This window comes from Apis florea, unplaced genomic scaffold (genome assembly GCF_048593485.1).
Source record: "Apis florea isolate Af1SG1 unplaced genomic scaffold, ASM4859348v1 contig_3811_pilon, whole genome shotgun sequence".
Classification (NCBI taxonomy): Eukaryota; Metazoa; Arthropoda; class Insecta; order Hymenoptera; family Apidae; genus Apis; species Apis florea.
In genome coordinates this window covers 356,682-382,233 of record NW_028256868.1, presented here as the reverse complement: position 1 = coordinate 382,233, position 25,552 = coordinate 356,682, and the positions used below count along the sequence as shown (strand labels likewise).

The 25,552-nt window shown below is 26.8% G+C and overlaps 2 protein-coding genes across 15 annotated transcripts in view; one reads left to right on the top strand and one right to left on the bottom strand.

Annotated features, from left to right (window-relative positions):
• Window positions 1-18,622, top strand: part of unc-104 (kinesin family member unc-104) — a 28,028-nt gene extending 9,406 nt beyond the window's left edge. For 2 of the 14 annotated variants that reach the window (XM_086917062.1, XM_086917061.1), the window contains exons 2-30: window positions 1,228-1,402; window positions 2,135-2,217; window positions 2,651-2,729; window positions 3,172-3,517; window positions 3,651-3,906; window positions 4,435-4,592; window positions 4,858-4,997; window positions 5,790-5,828; window positions 7,387-7,521; window positions 7,603-8,049; window positions 8,214-8,416; window positions 8,491-8,608; window positions 9,384-9,556; window positions 10,136-10,317; window positions 10,650-10,787; window positions 11,898-12,035; window positions 12,256-12,374; window positions 12,581-12,953; window positions 13,043-13,133; window positions 13,220-13,335; window positions 13,434-13,974; window positions 14,049-14,238; window positions 14,547-14,794; window positions 14,896-15,195; window positions 15,774-16,061; window positions 16,139-16,275; window positions 16,363-16,464; window positions 16,564-16,662; window positions 17,285-18,622. In XM_086917062.1, the coding sequence (XP_086773188.1) occupies window positions 1,303-1,402; window positions 2,135-2,217; window positions 2,651-2,729; window positions 3,172-3,517; window positions 3,651-3,906; window positions 4,435-4,592; window positions 4,858-4,997; window positions 5,790-5,828; window positions 7,387-7,521; window positions 7,603-8,049; window positions 8,214-8,416; window positions 8,491-8,608; window positions 9,384-9,556; window positions 10,136-10,317; window positions 10,650-10,787; window positions 11,898-12,035; window positions 12,256-12,374; window positions 12,581-12,953; window positions 13,043-13,133; window positions 13,220-13,335; window positions 13,434-13,974; window positions 14,049-14,238; window positions 14,547-14,794; window positions 14,896-15,195; window positions 15,774-16,061; window positions 16,139-16,275; window positions 16,363-16,464; window positions 16,564-16,662; window positions 17,285-17,297 (5,352 nt within the window). In that variant the 5' untranslated portion in view covers window positions 1,228-1,302 and the 3' untranslated portion in view covers window positions 17,298-18,622. Of the gene's footprint in view, window positions 1-1,227; window positions 1,403-2,134; window positions 2,218-2,650; window positions 2,730-3,171; window positions 3,518-3,650; window positions 3,907-4,240; window positions 4,260-4,434; window positions 4,593-4,857; window positions 4,998-5,789; window positions 5,829-7,386; window positions 7,522-7,602; window positions 8,050-8,213; window positions 8,417-8,490; window positions 8,609-9,383; window positions 9,557-10,135; window positions 10,318-10,649; window positions 10,788-11,897; window positions 12,036-12,255; window positions 12,375-12,580; window positions 12,954-13,042; window positions 13,134-13,219; window positions 13,336-13,433; window positions 13,975-14,048; window positions 14,239-14,546; window positions 14,795-14,895; window positions 15,196-15,773; window positions 16,062-16,138; window positions 16,276-16,362; window positions 16,465-16,563; window positions 16,816-17,284 lie in introns of those variants that run through there. The other 12 variants (XM_086917071.1, XM_086917070.1, XM_086917069.1 and 9 more) reach the window with 11 other exon arrangements.
• A 1,538-nt stretch (window positions 18,623-20,160) lies between these two features.
• LOC100867039 (exportin-4) lies at window positions 20,161-25,511 on the bottom strand. Its single transcript, XM_012484439.3, has 12 exons — window positions 24,998-25,511; window positions 24,079-24,468; window positions 23,735-24,008; window positions 23,198-23,637; window positions 22,859-23,117; window positions 22,501-22,763; window positions 21,901-22,340; window positions 21,516-21,796; window positions 21,207-21,391; window positions 20,863-21,116; window positions 20,555-20,783; window positions 20,161-20,469 (listed from the first exon to the last, which is right to left on the bottom strand). The coding sequence occupies exons 1-12, from the start codon at window positions 25,046-25,048 to the stop codon at window positions 20,176-20,178; spliced, it is 3,360 nt and encodes a 1,119-aa protein (XP_012339893.2). The 5' UTR covers window positions 25,049-25,511; the 3' UTR covers window positions 20,161-20,175.
• Window positions 25,512-25,552: the final 41 nt, after the last annotated feature.

Genomic DNA, 25,552 nt, shown 5'->3' with positions numbered 1-25,552 from the left:
TTTTTTTCTTTTATTTTTAATTGATATTTTTATAATCTAAACACGAATTTGTTTTGATGAACTCATTTACAGAAATGTAATTTTTTTTTTTATAAAAACTGTTACTTTTGCAATCATTGACATAATCTAATTTTAAATAGAATTGTTTCAAATTGATGACTTTTTTTTCGATTGAAATGTCACTTTCATTTATTCTTCGCATGAGATAATAGCAGAAAAATTTCCATCGAAATCCATCTTTAAAATATTATTGAAGAATCCTTTTGAAAGAAACTTTTACTATTTACACTTTTATATATTATAAACTTATGAATAATTAAATAAAAAAATAGATTAAATGAATTTTATTAGTTATTTTATTACTATTAAAAGATTAATTCTTAGAGAAAATAAAAAATTATTAATATATGTAAAATATTCAAAATATATTTATTGAAACTAAATAATAAAATAAAATTAAAACAATTTTTTAACAGTACATTAAAAACATTTACAGTATATCCTTGATTATATATGAGAATATATATTTTATGATTGTAAATAGATTAAAAATTCTTGTAAATAGATTAGTTTATTTTATATTTTAAGCAGAAAACATTTTGGTTTAAAAACAAATTTTAAAATAAAAGTTATATAGTTATTCGATTTTCATCAATTTTTATTAGAAAATTGATTAGTATCATAAAATATTTGATTAGATAAACTTGAATGATTTGAGAAGCAAAATTTTTATTTTTAAGTTTAATATAAATTCTTTTATGCTATAAAATTAATTTATGTTATATAATTATTCTCTTTCTGAAATAATTTCAATCAATAATTATTATCAATCAATAATTGATTGAAAAAGTATGAAGAATTTTAATGAAAATAATTTTAATTTCTCGTAAGAATAAATGAAATTAAACTTATAACTTTATTATAACTTTTACTATTGTAACTTTTATAGTTATAACTTTTACTATTATCTTTTCACAGACTATATTCCTAGAATTTATATAAATTATAATCTTATTGTTCAAGAGAATCTTTCTTTCTTTTTGTTATAATTCTATCATTTCATTCTTCTTTAATCATTTGTTCTGTTTAATGGTGTATTATCGAATAATATTATTTCGTTACAATTAATCAACAAGCATGCGGCTACTAGTGAATGGAATCTACTCTCGTGTTATTCTCCTTCCGCGTTGCCAGTCTCGCTAACGATGTTTCTTTATATTTCCACAGAAAGAAACGAGGAAAAAGTTAATCGCCAGCACCGCCGCCGTCGTGACCCGACGCTGAATTAAAAACGTAAAGAAAATGTCGTCGGTAAAGGTGGCGGTGAGGGTACGACCCTTCAATAATCGAGAAATCTCCCGCGAGGCACAATGCATCATCGAAATGTCCGGCAGCACTACTTGTAAGTATAATAAATCCTTGTCTATTGTTATCTTTTTACGTCGATGTTCACTCAAATTCTGTTTCTTTTCTCGATTTTGATATCATACCCTGATTATTATTTTTGATTTTTTCTTTTTTTTTTCTATTATAACAAGAATTATTAATATATATTATATTCGATAAAATAAACTTGTACTTATTCATTCGTTATTTGATTCGTTGTCCAATTGTCATCGTAATTGTGCACATTTAATGTAAATTTCTTATATATGTTTGAAATTTATAATACTTACATATTTGTCAGAAAATTGATTCGGCAGAAATAGTGAGGCGAAAATTCTTAATTCTCAATTGTGAAACTTTTCTATTCGATATTCGATACAATTTTTCATATAAATTCGATTGAATTGTTCACAAATTGAAATTGAGGAATTTTAGTTTTTTAAGTTTAAAATGTAAATAGATTGAAAAAAATTTAATATATAAATAATATAATAAATTCTTCAAGTGCGTTGACATCGTATCAATTCATCAATATAATAATTTTTGCAAAATTTAGAAAATTCTAAGGAATAATTTTATTTTTTGTCAATTTTTACATTGAAATTTTTTACTATTATTTTTTGTAGATATTGATTAAGAATAAAATCTATTGACATTATTTTATATAACTTAAGGACTTGAAAATAAAAGAAGAACGAATATTATAACTTATTTTTGCATTACCAATTTCCTGTTTTACGTGTTATAGCGATATTGAACCCCAAAGCACCACCGGGCAGCAAAGATTCGGTCAAGAGCTTCAATTACGATTATTCCTATTTTTCCATGGATGTAAGTACCTTTTATCGGGCAATATTCTTTTATTGAATATCGATAAAAAAATCAACTACTTATATTACCATTTGTTTTATCTTTGCTTTAAGAAAAAATATGTTATGAATACAGTTCACAATTAACAAAATCGATTATTTGATAAGTTTCTTACACTTAGTTAAAATTAGTAATCAATAAGATTAGAAATCGCTTTAAAAACAAATTTAATTTATATTTCTGTCTAATTATTTATATATATGTATTTACACAAATATTAATTATATAATATTAATTAAACAAATAATACATTAATTAATATTACTCATCAATAATTAACTATCATTTTTGAAAACAATTATTACTGTTTCAAATGATATCAGTTTAATTTTTAATAGAGTTAAAATTAATAGTAAGAAAACATAATATGAATGGACTATTTTCTCAATTACAGCCAAATGACGTAAATTATTCTTCACAACTTATGGTCTATAAGGATATCGGTGAAGAAATGTTGGAACATGCCTTCGAAGGTAAGTATGGAAGATTTCTGATCATCTATGGAGATTGATCAAGAATTTCTCAAATACTTTAGACATTATATACCCAAATTGTCGCATACCGCGGAATTTATGTCTAGGAACTGACACATATGTTTACATGCCATCGAGATAGGAATTAGTTGTTCGAATTCTCACACATACTTGACACATATTTACGAAATATGAATATATGTTATCGTACAAAGGATTGAACATATTATTTCATAATTTTTCTATTTGATTTAGGAAATAATAATTGAAATAAAAATTTTATTATATTATTATTTTGCAATACTCAAAAGTATGTATGATTCAAAAATACATGAAATCTTAGTAAATTTAAATATTTATATAAATAAATAAATAAGAATATTTAATTTTTGAACGAAAAAGAATTTCATTTTTAATTTGAAATAATCTTATTTGCACACAGGTTACAATGTCTGTATATTCGCATACGGACAAACTGGTGCAGGTAAATCGTATACTATGATGGGCAAACAAGAAGAGGGTCAAGAAGGAATAATACCTCAAATTTGCAAGGATCTTTTTAGAAAAATCAGTCGCAATTCAAATGAGTGCCTGAAATATTCAGTAGAAGTCAGTTATATGGAAATATACTGCGAAAGGGTACGGGATCTCTTGAATCCTAAGAACAAAGGAAATCTTCGGGTAAGAGAACACCCTCTACTTGGACCGTATGTTGAGGACTTGTCGAAATTGGCGGTGATGTCCTATCAAGACATTCATGATCTTATCGATGAAGGCAACAAAGCAAGGTACGTATATAAATGTAATAAAATTAATACTTAGTCATTAAAATTAATATCTTATAATTTTAATGAATATAATATATTACAATTATTTTCTAATTTTATTTTATTTTATTTTATTTTTTTTTTTTTGTTTCAGAACGGTAGCAGCTACAAATATGAATGAAACGTCTAGCAGATCTCACGCTGTATTTACGATATTTTTTACACAACAAAAACAAGACTCTGCGACTGGATTAGTGACAGAAAAAGTTAGCAAAATTTCGCTCGTCGATTTAGCAGGTTCCGAAAGGGCTGATTCTACTGGTGCAAAAGGTACAAGATTAAAAGAAGGTGCCAATATTAACAAAAGTTTAACAACCCTTGGAAAAGTCATCAGTGCTCTAGCTGAAATTGTAAGCATATATTTTTATCTTCTATATTTTATAATCTATATCTATTTTTTTATACTGTATATTTTTTTCTCTATAACTTTCTCTATAAGATTTATATTTATATTAATTTATATTAAAATATAAATTATTAATTAAAATATATTCTAAAAATGGGAGAAGGGGGAAAGAGTGGTGAGCATTATATGAAACATTTGCGTGACTAATAAATATTGTGTTCATGTTGAGTAATGAAAATATCATATGAAAATTGTACGATTTTATTCTTTCAAAGTTGTTTAGATATTTTAAAAATTTAACATTAACGAAATTCATCTTCTGTTTATTCAATTACTTTTACTATGGATTTATAGGCGGTAAGTTTACATATCCATGATCGATTTTATCTCATTTAGATATTAAATTAATAGTAATAATTACATAATATTTATTACTTATTTATATTTTTAAATATAGTGAATATTAATTATTTACATTTCTTTTTATAAAAAAAACAATAAATTATAAAGTATTAATTTTTTATCCTTCTAGGCGACTAAAAAGAAAAAGAAGGCTGATTTTATCCCTTATAGAGATTCTGTTCTAACGTGGCTATTGAGGGAGAATCTAGGAGGTAATTCTAAAACAGCGATGATTGCGGCAGTGAGTCCAGCAGACATCAATTACGATGAAACTCTTTCTACTTTACGGTATAATTATTAATTACTCTTTTAATTTTTTATTTTTATTAAGCTATTAAAAATTGTTACAATAATATATTCAAGTGAAATAAAATTGTTTATAATGTAAAGTTTTTTAAAAAATATCGTTTTTTAAAACTTTCGTGAATATGAATAAATTCATTTTCTTTATAAATAAATTTTTATAAAAAATTATATTTATAACTATTTTTATTACTTTTATATTTATTTCTATATTAATTCTACTTATTATTATTATTTTGATAAACTACAGATACGCAGACAGAGCGAAACAAATAGTTTGCAAGGCTGTTGTTAATGAAGACGCAAACGCAAAACTTATCAGGGAACTTAAAGAAGAGATTCAGAAGCTGCGAGAATTGCTGAAACAAGAGGGTATTGATGTGCAAGAAGGTGAGCCAATTTTTCCCTTAAATATAAATATAATAAAAGTTAAGTATCAGAGAATGACATACTTTTTTCCTACATATATTTATATATATATATATATATGTAAGAAAAAAGAATGTCTCGTATATATATATATGTATATGTATAATATTCTATGATAGACATATACAAAAAAAATTATTAATAATCAAATTGAAGGTTTAATAATTTAAAGGTTGTTCACATTTTTTTATATTTTCTGACATTTCTATAATAAAGATATTATATATTTTATATTGATATTTTTATAAAAAGTAGACAATTTATTAAAAAGAAAATAAATAAATAATAATATTAATTATGTACTAATTACTTTAATTACTAATTAAATAATGATTAATATAAATTATAAAAATAGTTATTATATTCTTTTTAATGGATCATTAACTTTTTTCTGTATAAAAAAAAAAGAAAAGAAAAGAAAAATCTACAATTTAATAAAATATTATACAATAATCATAGGAATAATTCTTTCCTATAAATATATATGTATATATTAAATATATATTCCTGTAAATATATATTTCCTATATTGTAAATATTTTAGCAAAATTATTTATATGAAAGAAGAAAGACATATTACCCTAATATAGGAAAAATAATGGAGAAATAATGATGAAATTTAAAAGAAAAAATAGAAAGAAACAAAAGAGAATAGAAAGGAAAAAGCAAATTGTAAAAAAAGTAGTGCGCGGTAGAAAAGCCACTATTTACATAGTATATTTTTTTTCTTTGTTTCCCCTGTGCTTGACGTAGGGCCAGATGGTAAAGTCACATATGAAAAGAAAGAATCTAGTAAGTAAAATTACCGACAATCCACACAGCGAAAAGTCTTATAAAAGCCAGACAATCGATCACTCTTCTACGCCTATTCTTTGAACGTCCGCTTAATTCACGGCCAAGTGCATAATGCGTGTCATCTATCTATCTATATCTATCTCTCTGTGTTTTTATCGATTTCCGACAAAATTCTCTTTTTACATTTGCTTCGCGAAACGCATTCTATTTTTTCCTTTGACATATGTATTTAACCCTGTGATAACCAGCGCCTAATAATTATTCATTGTTTTTTGTCTCTTGTAGGCGGCATAATTAGCGGCTTTTAGAATCAAACGCAATGTTTCTCAAGAAAGAATTAAAAGAAAAAAAAAAAAAAAATGAATTGAAGAGAAAGGATATATCGAGATACGATAAGAACATCTTTTAAAATCCAACATTAACAAAATATAATCGAGTCATTAGTAGATATTTTTACCTTTTAATATGCAGCAAACAATACTTTGTTATAATTAATTGTTTATTATATTATTATCATTTTAGATTATAGAAAAAACGAATTATTCAGAATTAGAAAAAAATCGATTTTGATTGGAAATTTGTTCAAAAATTATTATTATTTTTCTTAAGATAAAATTATAAGAAAAAAATCTTTTAAAAAATAATTAATTGAATAATTTGATCAAAATCGATTTATTATCATCATATATTTAGAAAAATCTTATTAGTGTTTCGAAATAATTAAAAAATATATATATATATATATATTTATTCTGCGTCGAGCGTCCACATACGAACTTAGACTTTATAGTTTTCATTGTCAAAATTCCTCTTCAGTAAAACATGTGTTATCTGCCTCGCTTATTATCCACTTAGATCCATCACTTTATTTCCGAATTAGCCGAAAGAAATTGCATGGCACTCGACAATGGACAACTTGTACGCATCTCGGACGCAGTGACACGAGCACCGTTTATTAAACATATCGAACAAGTTTAATAATATCACAAAAATTAAATAATAATATTTGACTGAGTGCTGCGCTTGATTTGTATAAATATATAGATTTTCGTTTATACATATATTGTAAAAATATTTTTCACGTGTAGAAAATATTTGTAGAAAGAATATTCAATTTTATTATTAGAAATTTTATATTAAATTCCATCTCTAATTTTTTTCAAAATGGATCTTCATTTTATATGTTCATCAAAAGATGGATGAGAAAACGGATTTTTCAACGTCTTTGTGAAATTAAATCCTGATATTTAAGAGAGAGAACAAGATTTATAACAATTTTGTATTTTTTAAATGTGGCTTGATTGCTATGCGATATTAACAACAGCTTTTATTTATGAAGGAAAGAATCTAAATTACATGTTCTACTTCCTTTTTTCTCTAAGGAATATTTTTCGCCGTGAAACATTCTTAAAAAATTTTCTCTTTCACTTAATGCCACTGCTTTAGTTATGGCTTTTGATGTTTCCGAGACGCGTGTTACGTTTCTGGCTGATTCGTCATTTTGATTTTTATTATCATATTCCTAATTTCTTATGCAATTCTGTGCTCTTCACAGGAGACGAAATTGTTCGAGTAGTCAAACGTGAGGACGATGCGAAGGAAACTCGACCTAGAATCCCGTCTCACACCACATCGACTATCGCTGAAGAAGCAGTAGATCAGTTGCAAGCTTCGGAAAAACTTATAGCTGGTAAAGAAGATATCACTTTCTTTTTTCATTAAAAGAAATAATAAGAATTGAAAACGAAAATATCTATTTTCTCCTTATTAGAACTGAATGAAACATGGGAAGAGAAGTTGAAACGAACCGAGCTGATTCGTTTGCAACGTGAAGCAGTGTTCGCTGAAATGGGAGTTGCTGTGAAAGAAGATGGTGTTACTGTTGGTGTGTTCTCTCCAAAAAAGACCCCTCATTTGGTGAATCTAAACGAGGATCCTATGATGTCTGAATGTTTGATTTATTACATCAAGGATGGCTTTACGCGTATCGGTAGTGCCGAAGCTAACATACCACAAGATATTCAGCTGTGTGGTCCTCATATATTAAGTGAACACTGCGTTTTCGAGAATCATGAGAGTATTATTACCTTAATGCCCAAAAAAGGGGCTTTAATTTATGTAAATGGACGCGAAGTCACTGAGCCGGTTATTTTGAAAACTGGATCTCGTGTTATTTTAGGAAAGAATCATGTGTTCAGATTCAATCATCCTGATCAAGGTATGTAGATTAAAATATTTTAATCTTTTTCACTCAATAGCATTCGTGTATTGATATTCATATTTGATATTCTGTAGCATTCACAGATGGGCAAATATTGGTCTCAATACTTTATAATAATTTTTACTAACTTTAATAAAATAAATATTTTATTGTTTTTATAGTTCGCGAACGAAGAGAAAAAGGATCTCCCGTTGAAACTCCTGGAAATGGAGAGACAGTTGACTGGAACTTTGCACAGATCGAATTGTTAGAAAAACAAGGAATCGATTTAAAGGCTGAAATGGAGAAAAGACTATTAGTTCTGGAAGAACAATTCCGTAAAGAAAAGGAAGAAGCAGATCAATTGTTTGAAGAACAAAGAAAAGTAAGTATAACTATTAATATTCTATAAATTAGCAGATATTCTATATAAGTATTTGTATTTTAATTTTTACATAGAGTTACGAAGCTCGAATAGATGCACTACAAAGACAAGTGGAGGAACAAAGCATGACAATGTCCATGTACAGCAGTTATACACCTGAAGATTTCAATAATATTGAAGAGGATATTTTCGGTAAGTAGATATATTGAATGATTTTTAAAATTATGATAAAATTATGATTTTTAAAATTATGATATATATTTTTCTTTCTTCTATTTTCTTATGATTATTAAAACTAATGTAACAATATAATTACATAAAATAAGGATTGTGGTTTGAAATGTTATAATTTCAAGTTATAATGATCTTTAACTGAACATTTCTCATAATTCTCATTTCTCATAAATGTATGAATGAATTACGATTATAGATAATTATAAATCTTTCGTTAAAAAATTTGAATTTGTAATGGGTTCATCTAAATCTTATATCCTAAACTTTTTTAGACAAATCCGATTAAAGGGAACACAGATTCCCATCATAATTTCAGCTTCATTCCATTACAAATTCTATCATTGTACGGATCTGTATGAGACGATCAGATGATGGTATGTAACGAATTATTATTTAATATAATATATTTTCTGAATGTACATTCATTATTCTATTTTATTTTAACTTATTAACTTGCGATGCACGCATGTAGTTAACCGATTAATATCACTATATTTTTTTTAATTTTATCGTTTTTAAAATTTTTATTTTTTTCCTTTTTCTTGAAAAAGATCGAATTGTTTACAATTTCGAAATATGTTTTTAGAAAAATCGCTTATTGCAAAATAAAATAGAAATGGTGTATCATCTGATCGTGGACAGAACGCCAGTGGTTTCTTTTAACGAAGGAACCGATATCCACGAAATGCTTGGCTTCTCTGACTGTTTTGCCTCGTAATGGCTTGCATTTCAGTCAACCCCTTGTTTGACGCAGAGAGCAACTGGACCGAGAGAGAATTCCAGCTGGCCGCTTGGGCCTTTCGCAAGTGGAAATATCATCAATTCACAAGTCTTCGAGATGATCTCTGGGGCAACGCTATATTCCTCAAAGAAGCTAACGCTATTTCTGTCGAACTCAAAAAGAAGGTACATTAGTGATTCATTCTCTGATGCATGAATGAATGAAAATCCACCTTTTATGTGATTCTTCTTTGATCATGAATCATCAATATTCATATTTTGCATCTTATCTATTTATCTATCTTTTGCATCGTATCTATTTTTTTAAAAGAAATTACGAGCATTTACTCAATCAATTCCGTGAAAAAAGGATTTATAAAATATTAAGAAATAAATTCTTTAATCGAATATTAGCAATAATATTGAATTAAATCATTAAAATTTTCAAAATTTTTGTTTTTTGAAATTTGACACTTGATGGACTTTTGCGTACCGCCTTTTTGATGTTCTAAAAATCAAAGAAAGATTATTTTGAAAATAATATTATGTATTCTACTTCTGTTTCTTTATCTTTTGTTGATTTAATTTTTAAATTATGTATTCATCGTTGATTTTTTTTAAGTCTCATTGTTATTCATTTTGCAATAATTTAATATATAATTTATCATTTCGTTGCTTATTTTTTTTTCATATATATTCTTATATTTATTTCAGATAATAAAAATTTTTTTAATTTATATTTTATATGTCATGTATTCTTCATAGGTACAATTCCAGTTTACTTTACTCACGGATACGCTTTATTCACCACTTCCACCGGATCTTTTGCCTGCTGTGGATGATGTTTTGGAAGAAGAGGAAAGACCGTTCCCACGTACTATAGTTGCTGTAGAGGTTCAAGATACAAAGAATGGCGCAACACATTATTGGACACTTGATAAACTTAGGTTTGTAATTACACATTTTATTTTAAATAAACCACCAGGTACTAAAAATGATAATTGTTTTCATAATCTCATTTTCTTTTTTCTAATATTTGAATGCGCTAAAAATAAAATGTTAGTTCCTTTATCGGTTTCTTTATTCTCGATTTTGCAATCAGAATATAGGTATGTTCAAACTATTTTAAATATTTGTTATGTGGAAAATAAAGATGGTCGATTAGAAGACCGATAAAGGTGCGGAATTGCGGATCGAGATATCATCGCTTTTAATCAGACGTGTGCTTGGATGAAAGCGCATAGGGACACTCGCGCAAATAATACATGTTAACTTGTAGACAGCGCTTGGAGTTGATGCGACACGTGTACAACGAGGACTCGAGCTCCAGCACTCCGGAGGCCAAAGAGGATATTTTCCAATGTCTAACAGCCTACTCTAATCCGAAGTTCTCACTCGCAAATCTTTTGCCTTCGAGGTTGGTGCTCGAACGCGTGAGACTCTTTCCTCTTTATCGTCACACGCTTCTCGCCCATCCTCTATTACTGTCAAATCTTTTATATACGGATATTTGTAAAATGTTGGTCTTAATTTTGTCTTATCACCGGATCTCTTTTATCTCAGTACACTATCTATTGATTTAAACAATTTCTCTCTTTCTTCCCCCTTCTCTGATTTTCTTTGACTTTTTCCTTTCTTTGACTGAACAAAATATATTCTGCTTTGCAACTGTGCTGGATTCAACAAAAACATAATATGGATTAAAAAACTGCATGATCAAACGTGTTTAGTTTGTTTAATATTAATGAATGAAACGGAATTAACCCTTCCATCTTGCAAAATTTTAAAATGGAATAATTTTTTTTTTTTAGTTTAGTTTTATTTCTATTGTTTTTTCTCCTTTTTTTTCTTTTAGTTAAGTTTCATTTAGTTCTTTTAATTTAAATTTTATCATATTAGTAATTGAAATTAGAGATATAATTTGTATAATACATATTAATTGAAAAATTTTGATTACGATTTTTATTAAAATAATAAACATTAAAATAGAAATCTAATTGAAGGGTTTAACTCCTGTACACGTTTTAATTGTGTCTCGCTGAACACGTGCGCTCCTCGCGGCTGAAATATTTTCACATTTTCGCTTCATAACTTCATTGTGCACATATCACTACAAATTACACAAAATATCATAGTTGAATAATTTTGACAAAATCACATAAAAAATTTTAGCTATTTGAACATATATTTTTATCTAGATACTCTATGAAAATATAGGTACATTAGGAATTTATGAAATATTATTATTAATATTTCAACGTTATTTTTTATATTAATTAGATTTGCATTTTTATGATATAATAAAAATGAGATGTAGAAATTCTCATATATGTACCTTTATTTAAACATCTTAAAAGTTTTTTATACGAATACATTCAAATGCACACCATTCATACGGTGTAGAATTATGTACGGAGTGTCCTTCACTGTGCTTCTCGACAATGTTTGACAATTATATCTTTATCTATAATTAAAAAATAAATGAAAGAATTAACAACGAGGATTCGATATTTTTATTTTTATATAGACAAAAACTGGAATTGATGCGTGAAATGTATCACAATGAAGCAGAATTATCTCCAACATCTCCAGATTTCAATATTGAATCCATAACCGGAGGTGATCCATTCTACGATCGTTTCCCTTGGTTCCGAATGGTTGGCAGGTTCGTGTTTTTCAAAATTATTATTATTATTTTGGAAAAAAATTATTACGAAAAATTATATTTTAATAATTCTTTGAGAAAAAAATCTTATTTAATTAATGAAAATATCTTTATATCTTTGTGGATCTTTTTTTTTTTATAAAAAGAAATATCAATTAGATTTCATTTTATTTTTAAAATCAGATTAAAAAATTAATAAAATTACTGTTTATCGCCATAGGTCCTTTATATATCTAAGCAATCTTATGTATCCTGTACCACTAATTCATAAAGTTGCAATAGTAAACGAAAAAGGAGATGTAAAAGGCTACTTGCGTGTGACTGTGCAAGCTGTTGTTGGTACGTAATCAGTGTCTGTATATCTTTTTTCTTATTAATTCTTATCTCAAGTTTATTTAATTCTCGAATTTATTTTCTTTGATGAAGAAAATTATTTATTTTTTATATTATATCATTAAGACAGGAAAACATTTTTAGTATGTATATTATAATTTAAAAAAAAAAAGATTCTGGCGTAGGATTTTCGTAACGAATCCTTGTTCTAGAAGAGGAAAACAATGAATATTCAAGTGGTGTCAGACAATCAGCTAGAATTTCCTTCGAAGATGACTTATTTGGCAATAATCAAAAGCAGAATAAACGCAACATCCTATTGACTCAGACTCTTGAGAAGAATCGACAGATCTTGTTGCATGAAGAACGTGTTGTAGAAGGTCATAACGAACAAAAGGAAATTAAAGATGAGGATGATATTGGTGATGCAGACAGCGGTAGAGGCGACAGTTCAGTTTCCAGCGATATGAAAGAAGAAGATTTGCCAGATCACTTACAACTCGGTTCCGAATTCACATTCAGGGTTACTGTGTTGCAAGCAATGGGTATTTCTACCGAATATGCTGACATTTTTTGTCAATTTAAGTATGTTTAATTTTATAATATATTAATAAAGATATTTTAAGTAAATTCATGATAGATAATTGATATATAATATAATATTTTATATATAGTTTCTTGCATCGACATGATGAAGCATTTTCAACGGAACCGGTTAAAAATACAGGAAAGGGTAATTCTCCTGGATTTTATCATGTACAAAATGTAAGTTAAATTTAAATTGAAAAATATTTAATATAAGATATTTTAATTATATTATATCTATTTTCCTTTTAATATTTATCATTTAGATTACGGTTACGGTAACAAAGTCATTTTTGGAATATTTAAAAACTCAGCCGATTGTCTTCGAAGTTTTTGGACATTATCAACAACATCCTTTGCATAAAGATGCCAAACTTGAATAGTAAGTATAAAACAAATCTTATTAAATATATATATTAATTTCAAATTATTATCACTTTTATTTCATACGTAAACTAACAAAATAAACTTATTTTATAGTGTAAGACAACCACCCAAGAGAATGCTTCCACCATCTATACCAATCAGCCAACCTGTACGTTCACCGAAATTTGGTAGCGTTTTACCATCTCCCAGTACATCACATGTACATGCGAAATACGATGTATTAGTTTGGTTCGAGATTTGCGAATTAGCGCCAAATGGTGAATACGTGCCCTCCGTGGTCGACCATAGTGATGATCTACCATGCCGTGGATTATTTTTGCTGCATCAAGGAATTCAACGTCGTATTCGAATTACTATTGTTCACGAACCAGCTTCTGAATTGCGATGGAAAGATGTTAGAGAGTTGGTTGTAGGGCGTATTAGAAACACTCCAGAACCAGAAGAAGAAGACAATGATTCGTCGGTACTCTCATTAGGTCTATTTCCTGGTGAATATTTAGAAGTACCCGGTGATGATAGATGCATGTTCAGATTTGAAGCAGCATGGGATAGTTCTCTTCATAATTCAGCCTTATTAAATAGAGTCACAGCATATGGAGAACAAATCTTTATGACCATTTCTGCATATCTCGAGGTATGTTTACCTTTTAATTGTATATAACTTAAAGGATTTATTCTCTAATTTATTACTATTATGATTTCTTATAGTTGGAAAATTGTGGAAGGCCGGCAATCATCACAAAAGACTTAAGCATGATTATTTATGGCAGAGACGCTAGAGTAGGACCACGTTCTCTAAAACATCTGTTCAGCGGAAGTTATCGCAATCAGGAAGCGAATAGGCTCAGTGGTGTTTACGAGTTGGTCCTGCGTCGTTCTTCGGAAGCAGGTAGCCCAGGTTTGTCTTGCTACCCTTAGCGTAGACCCCTCTTGAACCCTTCCCTCCTTCTGATATAATAGTCGCATTTTTGAAAATATTTCATTTTAAAAATTGCTATAGTACATAATTACTTAATCATTAATTATGATACTCGCAATGACTATTATATCATATTAACAAATTGGCAGTTTTCTTTATTATTTTTAAATTTAAATTTTTGAAAAGAAAAAAGAAAATTTTCAAAATCGACCGAAATGAAACATTCATTTTTTTTCTAACATTTTCTTTCATTCAGTACCTACCCCACTTTTGCAATTATTTTTTAGGTGTTCAGAGGCGACAACGTCGTGTATTAGATACCAGTTCTACATATGTTAGAGGAGAAGAAAATCTTCATGGATGGAGACCTCGAGGAGATAGTTTAATATTCGATCATCAATGGGAATTAGAAAAATTGACGAGATTAGAAGAAGTGGGGAAAGTAAGACATACATTACTATTACGAGAAAAACTTGGTATTGACAAAGTATCATTCTGCAATAAAATATCACATGATTTCACCAAAAGTGAAAAGGTAAAACTGTTTTATGATTCTTTCAATCTTAATTTTTATTAAATAATTGTTTAAGAAAATGTTAAAGATCAAACAAACGAAATTTTATTTATTATATCCAGGACGTTTGTAATATGATGGCGAAGGCAACAAACGAAACGCATGCTAGTCCGGTGAAATTGAAGCGTTCAACAAGTAAAGACATTTATGAACCTTGGGAGATGTCCGAAAGAGAAAAAGAATTAGCCTTGAAATGTATCAAACTTATTCAAGGTCGAATTCCAAATAAAGAACCCATTCTATTGTCCGATGTTTCACCTGGAGAAGATATGGCTGATATGTCGACATCCATGATGTCTTCGGTGATATCATCTTCGTCTCAAGAGTCAGTATACGAGAGAGCTAGTGATTACTTAGAGCAGGTAACCCTCCCCGCATGCCTGAGTGCTCCTGCTAGTAGCGGTTGTCCACGCTTCGTCGCATCATCGTACCTTGATGGCAAAAATAGATATTTATTTTTCGAAATTTAAAAAAAAATGATACTCTCTTTCTTCATTCACATTATAATCGAGTTGTATAACGTAAAATTTAATGCTAGTGAATTAAAAATGCTAAATTAAAAATTAAATATTAGTAATTTAACATAAAAAAAAAATTCGAGATATATCTTAAAAATAAAGAGTGAAGATAGCGAGGATTCAATTCAACTTGAAAGGCGATTTTGATCTTTTATATATGAATTTTAATAAATTCTCAATTTGTCTTCAAAATCAAAATTTAATTCACGTTCGCTTTTGAGAGTGATCAATAATCATTTGTCGCAAGTTCGGAGTAGCTTTGCTGAGTGAAAGTCGCGCTTCTAGCGCAATCAGCTTTTAAGAATCGCTTTTTGTCCATTTTGAAACATATTGATAAACGACGACTCGAAACTTTCGAGTCTAAGACAACCGCCAGTACAATTGGACACACGGTCAAGGTGATGCTGGAGTGTTACTTGCAGGCCGCTGGTATTATAGTATGGAGCAAGTCTAAGTCGTGCATCCTTAGGTTAAGTTCACCGGAAAGAGCTAGACTGCAGGAACTGCAGGAAAGTATATTAGCCAGTGAATCTGCTAGCCAATCATGTACTATTGCACCGGCTCCATTGGGTTCATCTTCTCCATCAAAGGAGAATTTAGTTCTCTACGTTCCAGAAGTCGAAGAAATACGTATCAGTCCAGTTATTGCTAGGAAAGGATATTTGAATGTTCTCGAGCACAAGACTAATGGTTGGAAGAAACGTTGGGTGGTATGCAAATTTTAAATAAATCATATATTTGTTTATTTCTAAAATTAATTATTATTAAAAATATTGTCATTTATTAGGCTGTGCGACGACCATATGTTTTAATCTTTCGAGAAGAAAAAGATCCAGTGGAAAGAGCTCTTATTAATTTAGCTACTGCTCAAGTTGAATATTCTGAAGATCAATTAGCTATGGTAAAAGTACCAAATACTTTCAGGTAAATTATTAATTATAAAATTATTCTTGGATGTAATTTATATTAGACACAAAAACTCATTATCACATTAGTATTATCTTTTGACAGTGTTGTTACAAAACATCGAGGATATTTATTGCAAACATTAGGAGACAAAGAGGTTTATGACTGGCTATATGCTATTAATCCTCTTCTTGCTGGTCAAATCAGGTAGGTTTATAATTTCAAATCATATTTAATATTAAAAATAGTTAGTTATTCTAAAGAAAAAGATTATTATTAACAAAATGTATTTAACAAATTTCATAGGTCAAAACTAGCGCGCAAAGGTCCGATGGCTACAAATTTGAATAATGCTTCACCTGTTGGTCTAGTTCCGCCAATAGATCAACAATCGAACCAAAATAAGTGAGTGGGCGACACGTTGGCCGAGGTAACGAGCGTCATTGCAAAAGCCTCTGAAAAGATGCTCTGCTGGTCACACTCGGCCTTCGAGTCCCATGATCTCTGTAGCTTTCGATTTTCGGTAGTCTTTGATTATTAAATCATTTCGAAAATGTACTAACGATTGACTACCAGCTTCGATAGCCGCCGATTAATATCTCATGACATCTAATTTAACTTTACTCGTCAGTCTTTTTACTCCTGACGATTGAATAGAAAAATGAAAATGAAAAAATTTTTTGAACATAAGGGCATGTTTGCCTTTCGATAAAAAAAAAAACAAAGAAAAAAAATGATTATACGTGTTCGAACTATATTGAAATTATTACTTTTGGAATCGCAAACTCTTTTTCCATAATCTCTCCGTTCATTTTGAATCACTTAGAAATGTATATAACGTTGATGAGACTCTACGAGCTTGCGATATTTATCTTACAATATATTCGAATTTTTCGATATTAGTCGGTCATACGAAGCGATTCTCTTTTAAGTGTGGAACGCATACAATGAAGAGTAACATATTTATGCCTAAATAAAAAATTCCTAAGACGATCATAGAAAATGAGGCAACAGATACACATTGTAGGTATACTCATTAAAGAGAAGATGTGGCGCGAGAGAAAGCAAGAAAGAGAGGGAGAGAACGAGAAGAAAAAAAAGGGCGATGTAACAAGAATTTCTGCGTGTTCATGACTGAGAAAAAGAAAGGAAGAAAGAAAAAGAAGGAAAAGAAAGAAAAAGGAAAAGAGATGACGAAGGGTGTGGATTATTTCGAACGAATTCTAAACAGTAATCGTTGAATAATAAATTGTTAGTAATTCGTTTATGTAATTATGTTTGTCTATTACGATCGTTATCGAAATAATCCTTTCTCCTCTTGTTTCGTGTTGTCATAATATTTACATTTTGCGCCTCGATTAATAAATATTTAACTCAAAATAAGATAACTGAAACCGAAACGAGTTTTGCAAATTCAAATTTTTATTCTTATTATATATAGGCTAGTATTCGAGCATAGGAATCGAAGAAAACTTTTTTCTGTTTCAACAGAGAAAGTTCTTAAATAACAATAATACGAATGATTTGCAGTATTATTTAGACAAAATGATAAGTCAAATATACTTTTAATTCAGTACAAATATCTATTAAAAATTTTTATGTCAGTATTAATTGCCGGCATAATCCCCATTATCGTTTAAGAAATTTTTCTTGAACGACTTCAACTGCATTCCAATTTTTCTACTATTCAAGCGAGATCTCAAAAACGATTATTAGCATATTCTGTTAAATAACAGATAAAGTGAAAAGTTTATAAATCTCGAAGCGGATTATTTTCTCAATCGTTTGTATGCAGTGGCTTACAAAAAAGTGAGCCCTGCTTCTGTTACCGTTTTTGATTACTAACTGTTGTAAAATCATAGTTTTATTTTGTTAATCATGTCATTTATAATTATCTATTGATAAAGAACAAAAAGCCATACTTGAATATATCATATGCATTCGGCGCTTTTAACCCTTTGAAGCAAAAATTTAGATAAAATGAATGAATATTATTAATCATTATCTTTTTTTGAATATATGAATTTTATTGCTAATTATATTTATAAATATAATTTATTCATTTTAATTTATATATTATATTTTAATAATAATTAATCATTAAATTATAATTCAAGAAACAGGCTGATTACTTATTTTTAATATGAAACATTTAATTAACATTGCCAAATATATATGTATATTTCACAATCGAAAATTTCTCCATACATAGTTACAAAATAACTCACAATATAATAATTATTTAGCACTGTATTATTAGGGGTGGTAATTATTCATTGTAATTATTTATTTATTAGAAAAAAATGTTAATTTAATTAAATTATATAACTATTACTAAAATAAATAAGGTTAATATATGATGCTATCATGACTATGTTTTTTTCGTTTCAGAACACCCCTAAAATTAAATTTAATTATATATTTATTTTATCGAAAAAAACTTCAATTCGATAATTTTAAATATTGTTAAAGTGACTTTATTAAGTAAACATATTTTATTGTTTCTAAAGAAGTGCAATGTTGATTAATTTTTAAAATTATTTTTCATTTTTTAAATTATATAAAAAACAATATTGTGCAATATTGAAGTTTTTTAATTAAATTCTTCTTTTTTATCAAAAAATAACATTTAGTATTATTAAATTGTTATTTGTGTCTGATAATACATCAAAGAGATACTAATAACGCAGAAACTATTATTTAAAATAGGAATAGTAGAAGGTATCTATGTATCATAAATGTAAAAGATAAATACAAAAGATGTAATATTCATAATATAACTCTCTTGGCAAAGTAAGCACATTAAAAATCTGAATTGAAGGTGAACTATGTATTACTATTTTCTAAGATATTCATTATATATTTAAAGAATAACTGTACTTTAATACAGACTTAGGATTAAAATAAAAGATTTACAAAATGTGCTTTTTCACAACAAAACAAAAATAAGCCATGCATAATTAAGATATTTTCTTTTTTTTTAATTTGTACGAAAAATCTATGAATTGTACAAGAACATAATATTTATATGTACGTATAATATATTTATAAATATTACTTATAATATGTGTAGCATTTATATTTTAGCATGTTATTTATGCATAATTTATTTGTTATACTATATACGACAAACTATGTAAGTAAAATGAAGCAAAAAAAAAAAATATTGCTTCAGGGGGTTAAAATCATAATTATTATTACGAAAGAAAAAAGAAATTGAATATTAAATATAAAAGAGACGAATTATAAAAAAATGGTCGAAAAAAAGAAGTCGAAAGTGAAAAAAGAAAAATGATGAGCGTTGCAAATAAACATACAAAACGCATCAATAAGATTAGTAATCATTGTTGTTATTAAAAGTCAAAATACAGAATTAAAGAGAAAAGGAAGAATTAAAAAGGAGAGAATGAAGAAGTGCGCACGAGAGAGAGAAAGAGAGAATGAGTGCGAAAGGATAGCGCGAAAGAATATGTTTGCTTATATCTTATACAGATAAAGTATATTATATAAATATATAAATAAATTTAATATTAACATAAACATTTTATCAAATGTCGATGATCATCTGAAGGCATATGAAAAAAGCTAACGATGATTTGATCTGTACCAAGTATGTAAGTTCATGTACTTGTTTATAAGATAACTAAAAACTCAATTACAAAAACGTTTCCGTTTTCGATCGTTTGCTATGAAAAAAACATGCATCGATGCTGTAACTTGTATTTATTATTATTATTATTATAATTATTCGATTTTCGCTAGGCTCACTGTAAGTGGTAACGTGTAATAAATCGGTCAATAAAAAGCTTACATGCTTAAAAATTTTTTTTTTATGATGTATTCCTGTTTTAAATTTAATATTTAAAGTAAAATTTCCTTTGTGGAAAATAAAAAATAAACTAGTATTTTTAATTAATTTTATTTAATCATTAAAAAACCCTGTACATTACAAATGAATTCATCAAAATAATTCCTAAATCTTTTTTTATCTCTATAATCATGTTTCGAATGAAAATTCATATTTTCAGTTAACTTTGTAAAAGCATCAGCTAATCTCTTTACAACTTGTTGATCTGATTGAGTAGATAAGATATTTTGTACAATTCGATTATATTCGTCCGGATAACATCGTATCAAATAATAAAGCGATGTACATACATTTGATATAAAATTCGAATCAATATGATGTGTTAATATAACAGTAATTAGTAACTGTAAAAAAAAGTATTAATTATAATAAAATTATATGATATTTAATTCTAATATTATAAAATTCAAAAACATTTAAGAATCTTACATTTAAAAATGGTGCCATTATTTGACTTTTTGGACAATTATCTTGAATATTTTGAAAAATTCGTTTTGTTAATATTTCAATTATATTACAACATAACATTGATACTTCTTGACCAAATGAAAATAAACCTAATTCTATTGATGCTAAAAGTGGTTGCAATAGTTCAGATGATAAATCAAGTACTTTTTGAGGACCATGTTTACAAAGAGACATTATCATTTGAAAATAGCTATAAGAAATTTTGATTTAAAATAATAATTTAATACAAGAATATTTTGAGACAATAATAATGACTATATATAACTTACTGTAAACATAAACATGGAAATTTTAATAAATCTGTAGTCATCATAGGCATAATTATAGTCAAACCATGCAAAAACACTGTTTTATCCTGCAATATATTCTCGCATAAAAGATTAGTTAAAAGCTTCATTAGTAACAAAATATCCTGATAACTATCTTCTTCTGCAGTTGAATCTATAGTTAAACGATTGATGTTACAACGCGTATAATTTTGTATTGCACTTAAATATATTTCAGATATTTGAATAACTTCAGTCTGGACAAATAAATATGTTTAAAATTATAATAGCAATATTATTTTACATGAATTATTAAAATAAAATATTTAAATTGAAAATGATCTTACTTCAGTAAGTCCACGAAGAACTGGTTCTGGTCCATTTGTACATTCAAAAAGTAATTCTAAGATTAATTGTACTATATCTTGATAATTATGATATAAAGATATTAAATTTGGTAATTCGCGTAATACAGATTGCATGTATTGATAGAGTAATCCTATTTCAGATCCTCGTGCACCTTGTGATACTCCTATAATATTAAAATATAACATTATAAGAATGCATTATATATATATATATATTATTTTATTATATATATATATAATCTTCTTATATTTTAAAATATCAAACATTAAATATTGATTAAAATTTACCAATGAAATATTCTAGAATATCTATAATTTGAATTTTAATCTCTTCTTGATGATAACACTGCAAAAAATTTTCATTAGAGGTAATTTGTTTGAATTTATTTAACAGTGGTTGCAAAGTCTGTATCCAATAAGATTGATCAATCTTATTCTGAACAGTAATAGCAACTTGAATTATTGCTTGCATTAAACCTCTTTTGACTACTTGTGGAAAGTCATGTTGTCCTTTTGTAGCTAAATTTATAATATGTCCAAATCGTTCAGACTTCAATACATAATTGGCTCTAAAATATATATATATATACATATATATGTGTGTGTATATAAGTGTGTTATAAAATGATATATACAAAACATAATAATTTTTTTTTATCAAACATGACATTACTTTTTTGGGCCACTAACGAGTGATATCAAGAGCTTTATAGTTTCATCCATTACTGCTGGTTCACTTTTAAAAGCATTAATATTAAATTCTATTTTTTCTAAAAGAAAATTCGTAGCCCACGATGCACCAGGAGTATTATCTCCAAAAGTATGTAAAAATGTAAGAGATATTTCAAGATAATGATATTCTATTGATAAAAGATAATGTAAAGACCATTTATTCAGAAACCAGATTATGGTACAACTTAATTCTGGACTTAATATACTGTTTGATAAAACAGACATTGCAGCTTTTTCTATGGCACATAGACGAAAAATACTTGCAACTAAACGAATTACATGATCTACTGATTCTATAGAAATATCGATAGGTGACGAAACATTTTCTGATGATGCTAAAAATTGTAGTGTAAGATTCATATCGACTTTTCCTTGCTGTACCTACAAAATAATCGTATATTATTTTTTATATAAATATGTTATTACGTTAAATAAAATATTAACTATGTTAAATTATATTAACTATATCAAATAATCATTATAAAACAAAAATTTCAACTTATATTACATATGTTCTATTCTTTTCATTTTATTTACACACCTGTTCCATATCATATGTCATTATTTCAGTAGGTATTAAAGCAAGTTCACCATCAGATTCCATGCAAAGTATATTACCTATCATGAGTACTAACCAATGTATATCTTCATATAATCTAGGTAAAGAATCATTTTTCATTGTATTAAATGATTCAACCTGTTCCACTAATTTATTTAAGTTTTCACGTAATTTAAAAATACGATCTTCAATTAATTGTGCCAATAATGGAAGAGTATAATTTGGAATTTGTCTACCAAAAATTCCTAAAATCAAATATATATTTTATAAAAATTTATATGTATATAAATATGTATAATTTTATATATGCATGCATAGGTACACACATGTAAAAATTTACCAATTATTTGTAAATGTTCTTTAAATTTATCTTTATCAGCAATTTCATTATCCAATTCTTCTTTTTCAAGATCTTTATCTTCAATAGTTCTTATACCTTCTGGAGGTGATAAATGACATCGAAGATATATACTAAATATTTGAATAAAAGTTTGTTTAAAAAATTCTGAAGAGAATAAATCTTTCTCAGATAAGATATACAACCATGTATCAAACAAAGCATCCAAAGCTTCAGTATATAAACATTCACCAATACTTAACTATAACAAATAAAACAATTTTATTAGTAATTGTTTAATAATCCTTTATTTTTTCATAGCAATAAAAAATATTTACTTACTGATTCTTCCTGTGCTGCATTTTCTAAAAACATATAAGTCAATCGTGACATTTGCTCCAAAAATGTTTTCAACATATCACTAGGTAAAGAACAAAATTTTTTTCGAAAAGATGTAAAAAGTTTTTTGATAATATTAGCAATTCCACTTGCTTCTTCATCAATAATATTAATGCTTGTGATAAATTTTAAAAATCTTTCCATATAATTAGTAAAATATTGCATTTCTATTTCTTTAAATTGCATTTCTGAACTACTCAAATTTGCCATTTGAATTAAACAAGTTCTTACATGATGAGCTAATTGTGGATTTTCTCGTATTTTCCAATATAATGTAAACATTAAATCTAATACAGCAGGAACTAACATTACATCTTGCCAATCTTTATCTATTTCTAAAGGTACACAATTTAATGATTCACGAACATCTTCTAGCACATCTTGTGCAATGGAATTAAGGAATTAAAAATCATAGTAAAAGAAATAATCTAAAAATGTCTTAAAAAATATAGAATATAATTTTTTTTATGAAAAGGATATTTGTATATTTTAATTGAACAAATGTCCATGTAAATATATTTTCCAAAATTGGGAGTAATTGTTTTAAAAATGTTATACTATCTTCTTGTAAATCTTTTTTTATTAATTCATCAACTACTCCAATACAAAACTTAAATATTCTTTTCAAATCACCAGTTTGAAATATTTTTTTTTCAATGAAATGTGTTTCCCATGTTAAACCTATATTTGTAGACTTGAAATTGATTACATATTCTTGAATTATAGCAGAAATAAGGTTGCATCCCAGAAGTTTCTAAAAATATTAATAAATAATACAACATATAATATTATAAAAGAATATAAATTTAACTGATTTTATTTACTCTTGGTAAATCACCAGTCATTATTAAATTTTCAACTTGTCCTAATATGGTATGTCGTGCTTGTCCAGAGTCATTTACACTACCTCTTTTAATTATAATTGCAATAACTTGCAAGATACATCCTTTGACATATGGAGGCAAATTTGGTTTGTTTATAACATAATTTAATAGATAATCTCTTACTGAAGAAATATTTGTTTGTGATAGTGAAGGCCATTCTCGTATTAATGCTATCTTTATTAAACCAACTGCTTCAAATATAATATAATCATTTGTATTAGATTCCAAAATTTGATTACAAAGTTCATAAGGAGATTTAAGTTTTCTAAAATTTAAAAAAACTTCCTCTGCAGAATGACGTTGTTCTGTTGAAATTAAATTTGGTGGTGCCTAAAAAATTATTAAAGTAATTATAAATATAATTATAAATATAAACACAATTATTAAATATTTTAAATAAAAATATATATATATTTTCCTAAACATAATGAAAGATATAAATAAGCATTTTTTAATAATTTTAAATTCAAATAAAATTATATTCTTAAATTATATTATTTATTAAATCAAAATATATATGAAAACATTTTGTATTATTTATATAATTCATTTTATTTACATATAATATAAATTATATATATTTACATATAATATATATATTTACATTATATAATATATAAAAATATATTAATAAAATTTCATAATAATAAAGTTAATTATAAGAATTATAATTAACAATAATATTTAATTACGTATGTTATGCTTATGTTTCAAAAAAATTTTATATTAAACACATGTACTTGCATTAAATATTTTTTAACATTTAAATACAATATTTATATATATAATCTTTTAAAAATTTAATGAATACATTTATTTATAACCTTCGAAAAAATTGTTTTATTGAATGTATACTTACCAATATTATTTGTGCAGCTTTTTCTAATTCATTTATTAACTGTTCTGCCATTTGTTCAAAAATATTAAAATTTTATAAAATAAAATAATGTTTGTAAACAAATTTGTACAAAAAACAACATTCGTTTAGTACTTCAGTCTGGCACAATTCTCACTAATATAAAACTTACTCAAGCGAATGTATTAAATTGAAATTATTGCGCATGTCTTTAATTTGAAAGTTTACTGTTTAATATATATAATAATTGTATACTGTGTGTAATATCTTCATGAAACTTTAGAAGGATTTAAAGGTTAAAATAAACATAAAAATGTCGGTTAAGACTCTGTTAATTTATAAGGAATTGAAGTTTGCATTAAATAAAATGAGAAATGCAACGACAATATAATAGAGACAAATCGATCTCACTTTATTTCCGACTTAATCCTATAAACTGATTCATGCTTAATTCTGTAAACTAATTCATAATATAAAGTCAATTAGTTATGTGTAAGTTATAAAAAATTTTTATATCAAGTATTTATATTTTATTTTTCATATAAATATAATATATTT